The sequence below is a fragment of the Tachysurus fulvidraco genome, chromosome 11, assembly GCF_022655615.1.
Source record: "Tachysurus fulvidraco isolate hzauxx_2018 chromosome 11, HZAU_PFXX_2.0, whole genome shotgun sequence".
Taxonomy (NCBI): Eukaryota; Metazoa; Chordata; class Actinopteri; order Siluriformes; family Bagridae; genus Tachysurus; species Tachysurus fulvidraco.
The window spans coordinates 22940486-22952985 of NC_062528.1; the positions used below are offsets into that span (position 1 = coordinate 22940486).

At 41.4% G+C, this 12500-nt stretch overlaps 1 protein-coding gene across 2 annotated transcripts in view; it reads right to left on the reverse strand.

The window, feature by feature from the left end:
• Positions 1 to 12500, reverse strand: part of robo2 (roundabout, axon guidance receptor, homolog 2 (Drosophila)) — a 474841-nt gene that overhangs the window by 38366 nt on the left and 423975 nt on the right. For both annotated transcript variants that reach the window (XM_047820548.1, XM_047820547.1), the window contains exons 16-20: positions 9944 to 10068; positions 6476 to 6647; positions 5797 to 5985; positions 5567 to 5593; positions 1373 to 1415 (exon numbers count right to left, since the gene is read on the reverse strand). In XM_047820548.1, coding sequence (XP_047676504.1) covers positions 1373 to 1415; positions 5567 to 5593; positions 5797 to 5985; positions 6476 to 6647; positions 9944 to 10068 — 556 coding nt within the window. The remainder of the gene's footprint in view (positions 1 to 1372; positions 1416 to 5566; positions 5594 to 5796; positions 5986 to 6475; positions 6648 to 9943; positions 10069 to 12500) is intronic.

The following is a 12500-nucleotide window of genomic DNA, read 5'->3' on the forward strand; positions in this document are numbered from 1 at the left end:
GGGGTTATCCGAGTCGACGTGCCTCTCCCCGGGGTAATTATTTTTACATTATTACACATGCTCATATCCCTGCTGCCTCGGCAGGGTGACAGGCAAATTTATCACTGCAGGGGTCTGCCTCAGCCTTATGAGGAGGGGCCGCGGTGACAAATGATAAAATAAAACCCGTCTCTGCTTAAATTGTTTCTGCTAATTCTTTTTGGGGGGTGAGATTTATGAGAGAGACCAGCCGGCCGTGAAGGGAGATGCGCACAGATATGTGTGTGTGTGTGTGTGTGTGTGTGTGTGTGTGTGTGTGTGTGTGTGTGTGTGTGTTATTCGTGTTATGCAGGCTACACAAACAGGCAGCTTTTATCCCGAGATCCATCAGTCATATATCGATATTAGAGCCCTGGCTGACGCATGTGGAAATGGCGTGTGGTTGATGAACGTCCTCGTATGAAACGGCCATGTGCAAGGACAGAGCCGGGTTCTGAGACACAACACACACACACACACACACACACACACACACACACAAAGGAGCAATCAAACGAGCCTTGAACCTTCTGCTGCTGTATGCTGATTGTGGATTTGAACATACATCAAACATATGGCTGTGATTGGCTAGGCTAGGCTCCTAGCAGGAAGTAAATTTTTTTAGATCTGTTTATAGGTGTTGTGTATAGCCCAGGACACACACACACACACACACACACACACACACACACACACACACACACACACACAAGCCACAACCTATCTACCCAGGAGGACAACACGTGATATCAGACCCATGTCCACGATCAGCTCTCTTTAACACACGAGCTCACAGATACGCATGATAGGCTAGTGCCACTGATTGACAGGGGAGAATGAGTGTATGCTCCGCCCACCCAGACAAAGCAAACACTTTTCCGTTCTGTTCTTAAAAGTAAACGTCAAACAATCGAAACAAATATGATGTTTAACTCTTTAGATGAAATAAATGTATTTGTCATCACTGGCGTTCTGAGAGATGTTATTTACTGTTGGTGTTAATGATGACCCCCTGCACCATGGCTCCGCCCACTTCTACTTCCATAACCTCTATGACCTATCCCCTATTCACTAACCTCTTTCCCCATCCCCTAACCCATAACCCCCTATTCCCTAAGCCCTATCTCCTATCCCCTATTCCCTAACAGAAAAGAAGCCTAAGAACAAATTCCTTAAGATTTCATTACTCAGTAGCTTTTGTTTCCAACTGCACTTCCAAAGACACATCTGAGGCGACGTTCCGGTGACACACAAATCTCAAACTGAACAAATGGAACAGGGGATGAATTCGGAAGAGAAGACCGGAGGACTGCAGGATGGTGAAAGGACATAAAAAAGTGATGAAGTGACATACCTTCCGTTGCTCATCAAGCCTCCGTCAACTCGCTGGAACGTCACTGATGTGAGAGAGAGAGAGAGGGAGAAAGAGAGAGAGAGAGAAAGAGAGAGAGAGAGAAAGAGAGAGAGAGAGAGAGAAGGCAGAGAGCAAGTGATAGAGAAAGAGAGAGAGAGAGAGAGAGAGAGAGAGAGAGAGAGAGAGAGAGAGAGAGATATTTTATAGCTATAATGTAATACAGGTGATATTTATGGACAAATGAAAGTTATACCCCCCCCCCCCCCAATTTTATGAACCCTTTAGACACTTTTAAGTGTTTGTTTTTTTTACAGTTTTGTTGTTTTCACAATCTATAAATACTGCAGTGGCTTTTTTATTATATATTTAATACACTTTTCTTTTTAATATATATCTCAATAAAATGGCTGCAGACGTTCTAGATGTTTCCCAAAAAGCTTTGTTTTTTTGTCGTTCGGTGCAAACGGAGGTGAACACTGCCACACTGCCACACTGCCTCGCCTCGGAGCTGAGATGACCACATAAAGGCTTCACTTTAATATTTCAGCACAGAGTTTTATCCGAGCGAACAGTGGACGAGTTTTACTTCATTAAAGTCCTGTCGAGTTCTTCAGCGCTGGGAGCTGTGTACACGTTACAGTGTGGGGATTTTCACTTCCTATTGTCATGAAGCCCTGGCACCTACTGTAGCACTTAATCTCACACATCCCCTAATCCCTGTTCCCTATCCCCTAAACCCTATCCCCTAACTCATATTCCCTAACCCTTCACTAGCAAATGAGCCCTAACCCCTAAACCATATCCCCTATCTTCTAACCCCTAAACCCTAAACCATATTCCCTATCTTCTAACCCCTAAACCATATTCCCTATCTTCTAACCCCTAAACCATATCCCCTATCTTCTAACCCCTAAACCATATTCCCTATCTTCTAACCCCTAACCCCCGACCCATATCCCCTATCTTCTAACCCCTAAACCCTAAACCATATTCCCTATCTTCTAACCCCTAAACCCTAAACCATATTCCCTATCTTCTAACCCCTAACCCCCGACCCATATCCCCTATCTTCTAACCCCTAAACCCTAAACCATATTCCCTATCTTCTAACCCCTAAACCCTAAACCATATTCCCTATCTTCTAACCCCTAACCCCCGACCCATATCCCCTATCTTCTAACCCCTAAACCCTAAACCATATTCCCTATCTTCTAACCCCTAAACCATATTCCCTATCTTCTAACCCCTAAACCATATCCCCTATCTTCTAACCCCTAAACCATATCCCCTATCTTCTAACCCCTAAACCCTAAACCATATTCCCTATCTTCTAACCCCTAAACCATATTCCCTATCTTCTAACCCCTAAACCATATCCCCTATCTTCTAACCCCTAACCCCCGACCCATATCCCCTATCTTCTAACCCCTAAACCATATCCCCTATCTTCTAACCCCTAAACCCTAAACCATATCCCCTATCTTCTAACCCCTAAACCATATTCCCTATCTTCTAACCCCTAAACCCTATCCCCTATCTTCTAACCCCTAAACCCTAAACCATATTCCCTATCTTCTAACCCCTAAACCATATTCCCTATCTTCTAACCCCCGACCCATATCCCCTATCTTCTAACCCCTAAAGCATATCCCCTATCTTCTAACCCCTAAACCATATTCCCTATCTTCTAACCCCTAAACCATATCCCCTATCTTCTAACCCCTAAACCATATCCCCTATCTTCTAACCCCTGACCCATATTCCCTATCTTCTAACCCCTAACTACTAAACCATATCCCCTATCTTCTAACCCCTAAACCCTAGCCCCTATCTTCTAACCCCTGACCCATATTCCCTATCTTCTAACCCCTAACTACTAAACCATATCCCCTATCTTCTAACCCCTATACCCTATACCCTGAACCATAACCCCTAGCTCCTATTTTCTAGCGCCTATACCCTACACCCTAACTCCTACACCCTACACCCTATCCCCTAACTCCTTTCCCCTAAACCCTTTCCCCTAAACCCTATCCCCTAACTCCTATCCCCTAACTCCTATCCCCTAAACCCTTTCCCCAACTCCTTTCCCCTAACTCCTATCCCCTAAACCCTATCCCCTAACTCCTATCCCCTAAACCCTTTCCCCAACTCCTTTCCCCTAACTCCTATCCCCTAAACCCTATCCCCTAACTCCTATCCCCTAAACCCTTTCCCCTAACTCCTATCCCCTAAACCCTTTCCCCTAACTCCTATCTTCTTACTTCAATCCCATCAGTTTCCAGAGTGATTCTGTCAGATGAGGCATCTGTTCCTCCTTATGGTCATTTTTAGACTTTTTAAAAGTCACTATTTTAATAAAAACCTATGCTGGATCTAATCCTATTCTTGCTATAAGTCACACAAATTTGAATTGTTTAGTAAATAGCTGCATACACAGCGTGTAAATGTGGATATGTTTTTGTTTAATCTTAATTCACGAGCGCAGAATAAGAATGTAAATGTTAAAAAAAGCCCCAAAAAAAGCTTATTCCAAAGGAAAAAATGTGTCATCAGTGTAAGTGTAATCGTTTTGTCTTACTTCTTCAATACAAAAGCAAGTTAACTACGACACGTCTAACCCGCATCTAAACACATCTAACACATAAGTTAATAAATTACTAAGAAAAAAAAAGAACAAGCGAAAAATTCCTTTGTCCTGAAGACTTTCGTAACACTGGAGACTCCTTGCTTAAACCCTTTATAAATGTCTCCTTACAGACAATTTCTTTTATTATTAGGATTTTATTATCTGTTTATTTCATCTAGTAATTTTAGTTTAAAGTTACTATGAAAACAATAAAACTCAACAACTACACCTCCAGTGTGAGTGTTTTCTGTTCTTTCATAAGTACTGGAAGATGGGTAGAAAGTTTACACACACACACACACACACACACACACACACACACACACACACACACACACACGTAGACTATTTGATGCTGAGGTAATAATACCATAATGGTCACTAAATGAGCGCATGCTGCGTGTTTATGGTGCTGAAGACAAAACCACAAACGCTTCAAGGACAGAAAACAGAGAGATGACTGTCTAAAGCTGAATTATGGAATGATTGATACACACACACACACACACACACACACACACACACACACAGACAAGATGGTACACGCAGTGTTTTCATCATAATGCACAAATATCGCAACACTTTGTACTCTAACGGTTCATCTGCATGAAAAATGTATATCGTGCACTGCAAATTATCTTGTGACAAAATAAAACTGCAGGACAGCAGCGTGTTGCTTGAGCTATCCCCACATCCCCTAACCCCCTAACCCTAATCCCCCATCCCCTAACCCCCTAACCCTAATCCCCCATCCCCTAACCCCCTAACCCTAATCCCCCATCCCCTAACCCCCTAACCCTAATCCCCCATCCCCTAACCCCCTAACCCTAATCCCCCATCCCCTAACCCCCTAACCCTAATCCCCCATCCCCTAACCCTAATCCCCCATCCCCTAACCCTAATCCCCCATCCCCTAACCCTAATCCCCCATCCCCTAACCCCCTAACCCTAATCCCCCATCCCCTAACCCTAATCCCCCCATCCCCTAACCCTAATCCCCCATCCCCTAACCCTAACAGTAATCCCTCACCCATATTCCTAACTATAACAGTAATCCCTAACCCTACCCCCTAACCATTAACCCTAACCCCCTATCCCCAACCCTAATGCCCCATCCCCTAACCCTAACCCCCACTCGCCTAACCCTAACCCCCCTCCCCAAACCAGAATTCCCATCCCCTACCCCTTATCCCCTATCCCGAACCCGACTCCCCTATCCCCAACCCTCATCCCCCATCCCCTACTCCCCATCCCCTAGCCCTAATCCCCCATCCCCAACCCTAATCCCCATCCCCTAACCCTAATCCCCATCCCCTAGCCCTAATCCCCCATCCCCAACCCTAATCCCCATCCCCTAATCCTAATCATTTCATTTTGTAATAGTAACAGTTACAAATTTTGAGTGAAAACAGCTGATTAAGTCGATGTAAAATGATCACGACATGGATGCAATCGACGTTGGGGAACGTTGCGAGACGACGAGCAAATTCGCAAAAAAGAAGAGAAGGAAATGAAGGATGGACGGATCGGGTGGAAAAGTGACAGACGGGACAGATGAACAGTACCTGCCGGGGTGAAGGTGAACGACTGAACTGCAAAACAAGAAGACAGAGAAGAGTGTGTGTTAAGAGACTGGATGTGTGTGTAAGAGTGCGTTGTGTGTGTGAGACGGTGAACGCTTCCACATGCCGCTCTCGCTGGTGAGAATAAAAAAAAAAAGGACAAAACCAAGCTTTTGGGAATAATCTGGCCTCGTTCTGAGAGTGTAGCTACGGTTTTGTCGTATCGTTTTTACCGGCGTAGTTACTGAGTCCTTTCCTCTTCTTCCTCCTCCAGTAGAGCCAGATGCTGAAGCCCATGAGGATGACCCAGCACGCTCCTCCGATCCCCGCGATGAACGCCGGCTGCTTCACCACGTCCGTGATCTGCTCCGTAATGCTGTTATTCTTGTCTCCACTCACGATCACATCTCGGAAGTCTTTACCTACAAACACACACACACACAAACACACGCGCACACACACTCAAGAGTTCATACTTGATCTATGGGCCGATATATCTCCCGGAGGACGAGAGCTGAGATGGATAGTAATTGTGACATTTGGGAAATAAGGGCATGTCATTGGTTGAATCATCAGTTATGGGTCAAACCAGTCAGGAATGCTCAGGGATTCCATGAATCACGCTTTATTCCATAAAGCATTATAAAAAAACTGAATTTTCTCTTGATGTAGACTGATGGTGGCGTCTCAACTTTGACACCGAGTGGACAATTTTCTTCCCAGACCTCCACGGTAAAAAGACGACAAAAATCGCCCCATAAGCTTGTTTTATGTTTTCTAAGAGTTTAAATCTAATCAATTTTTATTTGTATAGCGCTTTAAACACTGGACACACTGTGGCAAAAAAAGCAGCTTCACAGGAATATATGATAGGTTAAGAAGCAGGTACAGATGTGGAGCGCTTTGTTGTACCGATGATGATGGGATGAGGTTCGCTTTTCACTCCCACTCCTGCGCTGGTGCTGGCCGCCACCTCCACCCGGTACAGCAGCCCCGCCTGCAGCCCGCCCACCACCACCGAGCGAATCGCAGCATCCACCGTTTTATTGACATGGAAACGTGTCTCGTTTGCCAAACACCAGATCTGTATAGAAAGAACAGATGCATAAAAAATGTGAAAAATATATATGTATGCATGTAAAAACTTACGTACACCAATATACTGTAAATACGTATAATATCTGAATGTACTAAAATGTACACTTTTCTAATGTAAAAAGGTAAAAGCATTAGAAATATTGTCAGAAGTTTTTCTACGCTCAACAAAATTTTTGCTCAAAATCTATTACTAATAGTTTAATACTTTTATTTGAACGTTTTCCCTATTTTCATATACAGTGTATTTGTTCCTTCTTTCTTTTAAAAGTAAAAGCAATTATACTTTTAGAGATTATTTTTTCCCTTTTTGTAAATATTGTAAATGTGATTTAGGTACTTACATTTTTAAATATATTTAATTGTAATTGTTTAATAAAATAATTTTATTTTAGTATTTTATTCATAATAAAATTAAATTGTTGCAATAAATAAATAAATTTTAAATAAATAAATAAATGATATATATATTATATATATATATATATATATATATATATATATATATATATATATATATAAAGCCACCATAATCTAATTACTATTTGTTTTTGTTTTATTAATTATTTATTATTATTATAATATTATTTATTATTTGGTTATTTATTTATTTGTTTGTTTTGTTTGTGTGTTTGTTTGTTTATTTATCTACTAACTAATTAAATTCTTTATTTTGTTTGCTTTCACTGATTTGATTATTATTGCAATTTATTTTAATACAATACAATTTAATAAAATAATGCATTTTCTAAATTGAATTAAATGTAATGTATTTCATTTGATCTGATTTTTTTGTGCTTGTTTAGCGGCTCAATATGATACAGATGGAATCAGAAGAACCTCACGCAGGTGTATATAACAGGTGTATATAACAGGTGTATATAACAGGTGTATATAACAGGTGTATATACTGTAACAGGTGTGTAGAGCAGGTGTATATACTGTAACAGGTGTATATAACAGGTGTATATATAACAGGTGTATATAACAGGTGTATATAACAGGTGTATATACTGTAACAGGTGTATATAACAGGTGTATATACTGTAGCAGGTGTATATAACAGGTGTATATACTGTAACAGGTGTATATAACAGGTGTATATAACAGGTGTATATATAACAGGTGTATATAACAGGTGTATATAACAGGTGTATATACTGTAACAGGTGTATATAACAGGTGTATATACTGTAACAGGTGTATATAACAGGTGTATATACTGTAGCAGGTGTATATAACAGGTGTATATACTGTAACAGGTGTATATAACAGGTGTATATATAACAGGTGTATATAACAGGTGTATATACTGTAACAGGTGTATATAACAGGTGTATATAACAGGTGTATATAACAGGTGTATATACTGTAACAGGTGTATATAACAGGTGTATATAACAGGTGTATATAACAGGTGTATATACTGTAACAGGTGTATATAACAGGTGTATATACTGTAGCAGGTGTATATAACAGGTGTATATACTGTAACAGGTGTATATAACAGGTGTATATATAACAGGTGTATATACTGTAACAGGTGTATATAACAGGTGTATATAACAGGTGTATATAACAGGTGTATATACTGTAACAGCTGTATATAACAGGTGTATATATAACAGGTGTATATAACAGGTGTATATACTGTAACAGGTGTATATAACAGGTGTATATAACAGGTGTATATAACAGGTGTATATAACAGGTGTATATAACAGGTGTATATACTGTAACAGGTGTATATAACAGGTGTATATACTGTAGCAGGTGTATATAACAGGTGTATATACTGTAACAGGTGTATATAACAGGTGTATATATAACAGGTGTATATACTGTAACAGGTGTATATAACAGGTGTATATAACAGGTGTATATAACAGGTGTATATACTGTAACAGGTGTATATAACAGGTGTATATACTGTAACAGGTGTATATAACAGGTGTATATAACAGGTGTATATACTGTAACAGGTGTATATAACAGGTGTATATACTGTAACAGGTGTATATAACAGGTGTATATACTGTAACAGGTGTATATAACAGGTGTATATAACAGGTGTATATAACAGGTGTATATACTGTAACAGGTGTATATAACAGGTGTATATAACAGGTGTATATAACAGGTGTATATACTGTAACAGGTGTATATAACAGGTGTATATACTGTAACAGGTGTATATAACAGGTGTATATAACAGGTGTATATACTGTAACAGGTGTATATAACAGGTGTATATACTGTAACAGGTGTATATAACAGGTGTATATACTGTAACAGGTGTATATAACAGGTGTATATACTGTAACAGGTGTATACAACAGGTGTATATACTGTAACAGGTGTATATAACAGGTGTATATAACAGGTGTATATACTGTAACAGCTGTATATAACAGGTGTATATAACAGGTGTATATACTGTAACAGGTGTATATACTGTAACAGGTGTATATAACAGGTGTATATACTGTAACAGGTGTATATAACAGGTGTATATACTGTAGCAGGTGTATATAACAGGTGTATATACTGTAACAGGTGTATATAACAGGTGTATATAACAGGTGTATATACTGTAACAGGTGTATATAACAGGTGTATATAACAGGTGTATATAACAGGTGTATATACTGTAACAGGTGTATATAACAGGTGTATATAACAGGTGTATATACTGTAACAGGTGTATATAACAGGTGTATATAACAGGTGTATATAACAGGTATATATACTGTAACAGGTGTATATAACAGGTGTATATACTGTAACAGGTGTATATAACAGGTGTATATAACAGGTGTATATAACAGTTGTATATACTGTAACAGGTGTATATAACAGGTGTATATAACAGGTGTATATACTGTAACAGGTGTATATAACAGGTGTATATAACAGGTGTATATACTGTAACAGGTGTATATAACAGGTGTATATAACAGGTGTATATAACAGGTGTATATACTGTAACAGGTGTATATAACAGGTGTATATAACAGGTGTATATAACAGGTGTATATAACAGGTGTATATAACAGGTGTATATACTGTAACAGGTGTATATAACAGGTGTATATAACAGGTGTATATACTGTAACAGGTGTATATAACAGGTGTATATAACAGGTGCATATAACAGGTGTATATAACAGGTGTATATACTGTAACAGGTGTATATAACAGGTGTATATACTGTAACAGGTGTATATAACAGGTGTATATACTGTAACAGGTGTGTAGAGCAGGTGAGTGAGTGTCCGCTCGTACCCTGTACTCCTGAATGATGCCGTTCTGATGTTCGGAAGGAGGCGGGTCCCAGGAGATGCTGATGGAGGTGCTGTTCTGATTTCCCACTGTGAGGACCGTCACCTGCTGCGGGGGAGCACTGGGAGCTGTGAGAGAGTGAGAGAGAGAGAGAGAGAGAGAGAGAGAGAGAGAGAGAGAGAGAGTGCGTGTGAGAGAGAGAGACACATAACACGGATTATGGTTAAGGTTAAGGCTAGAAAAAAGATGGAACAAACAAACAAACAAACAAACAAACAAATAAACAAATGAACAAGGTAATAGAACTGTCATGAATAATATAATACACGTCTATTCATTATGTGCATATACAGTAGAATTAATAATGTAATAAAATATGCTTATAATGGCATTATATGCTTATAATGTACTCGTGTCTGTAACTGAATCATTTTGAATTTTGATTCGAATCATTTAACTGAATCATTTTGAAGACAGAAATCGGGACAGTATGATTAAGATTAATTTGTTTAGTCTTAAGTGAAGAGAGGAAAAGTAAACATATAATAAACAAGCAACAATCTAATCTAATCTAATCCTATTATTATTTATTATAATATTTCAGAAATACATTTATAATTATTTATATATTATACATTTGTTAATTAATATTCATTCTACTCATGTATTATGTTTCTTTTATTCATCACTGTTTTTTTTCTCCTTTATTTGTTATTATTGATTGTCTTTTAATTTTGCTTTAGCAACATTGTTAAATCCCCATCTAATGACCTGGCCTCCTGCACCTGTGACCTCTGTTATACATGACTCCTCCTTCACATAGAGAGAGAGAGAGAGAGAGAGAGAGAGAGAGAGACGAGTCCAGAAGAAAGACGAGAGAGAGAGGAGAGAGAGGGAAAGAAGAAAGAGGAGAGAGAGAGAGAGAGAGGAGATCGAGAGAGGAGAAGACGGAGAGAGAGAGAGGGACAGAGAGAGGGAGAGGGAGAGAGGGGGGAGACAGAGAGAGGGAGAGAGAGAGACAGGGGGAGAGAGAGGGAGAGAGAGAGAGAGAGAAAGAGAGAGAGAGAGAGAGAGAGAGAGAGAGAGAGAGAGAGACAGAGATCCAGATAGACAGACCGAGAGAGAGGAGAGCAGAGCAAGAAAGAGAATAGAAACAGAGAGAGATCAAAGAGGATTGCAGTCTGAACAGTTGGAACTGCAGTAGGTTAGTACATCATTCAGCACTCTCTCTCTCTCTCTCTCTCTCTCTCTCTCTCTCTCTCATTCGAGCAGAGGGATCAGCAGAGAGAAATGAGAGCGCTCCCCAGGACTGACGCGCACACGACATCACGAGAGAGAGAGATAGAGGAGCTCACGCGCGAGAGAGAGCGATGCGAGTAGAAGGAGCGCGCGACTATGAGCGAAGGAGAGCGAGACGAGTCTCGTGAGAGGAAAGAGACGAGAAGAAGTGTGAGTCGTTTAGCAGATGACAGATGACGAGAGGAGAGCGAGGTAGAGAGCTAATCTTATCAATAATCTAATCTCTCCCTCTCTCCCTCTCTCTCCCCCTGTCTCTCTCTCTCCCTCTCTCTGTCTCCCCCCTCTCTCCCTCTCCCTCTCTCTCTCTCTCTCTCTCTCTCTCTCTCTCTCTCTCTCTCTCTCTCTCTCTGTCTGTCCCTCTCTCTCCCCTGTGTCTCGTATAACAGAGGTCACAGGTGCAGGAGGCCAGGTCATTAGATGGGGATTTACTTGAGCCTGACACTGCAGCTCCTGACACTGCAGCTCCTGACACTGCAGCTCTTGACACTGCAGCTCCTACACTGCAGCTCCTGACACTGCAGCTCCTGACACTGCAGCTCTTGACACTGCAGCTCCTACACTGCAGCTCCTGACACTGCAGCTCTTGACACTGCAGCTCCTGACACTGCCGCTCCTGACACTGCAGCTCCTGACACTACAGCTCCTACACTGCAGCTCCTGACACTGCAGCTCCTACACTGCAGCTCCTGACACTGCAGCTCCTACACTGCAGCTCCTGACACTGCAGCTCTTGACACTGCAGCTCCTACACTGCAGCTCCTGACACTGCAGCTCTTGACACTGCAGCTCCTGACACTGCAGCTCCGACACTGCAGCTCCTGACACTGCAGCTCCTGACACTGCAGCTCCTGACACTGCCGCTCCTGACACTGCAGCTCCTGACACTGCAGCTCTTGACACTGCAGCTCCTACACTGCAGCTCCTGACATTGCAGCTCCTGACACTGCAGCTCCTACACCGCAGCTCCTGACACTGCCGCTCCTGACACTGCCGCTCCTGACACTGCAGCTCCTGACACTGCAGCTCCTGACACTGCAGCTCCTACACTGCAGCTCCTGACACTGCAGCTCCTGACACTGCAGCTCCTACACTGCAGCTCCTGACACTGCAGATCCTACAACGCAGCTCCTGACACTGCAGCTCCTACACTGCAGCTCCTGACACTGCAGCTCCTGACACTGCAGCTCCTACACTGCAGCTCCTACACTGCAGCTCCTGACACTGCCGCTCCTGACACTGCAGCTCCTACACTGCAGCTCCG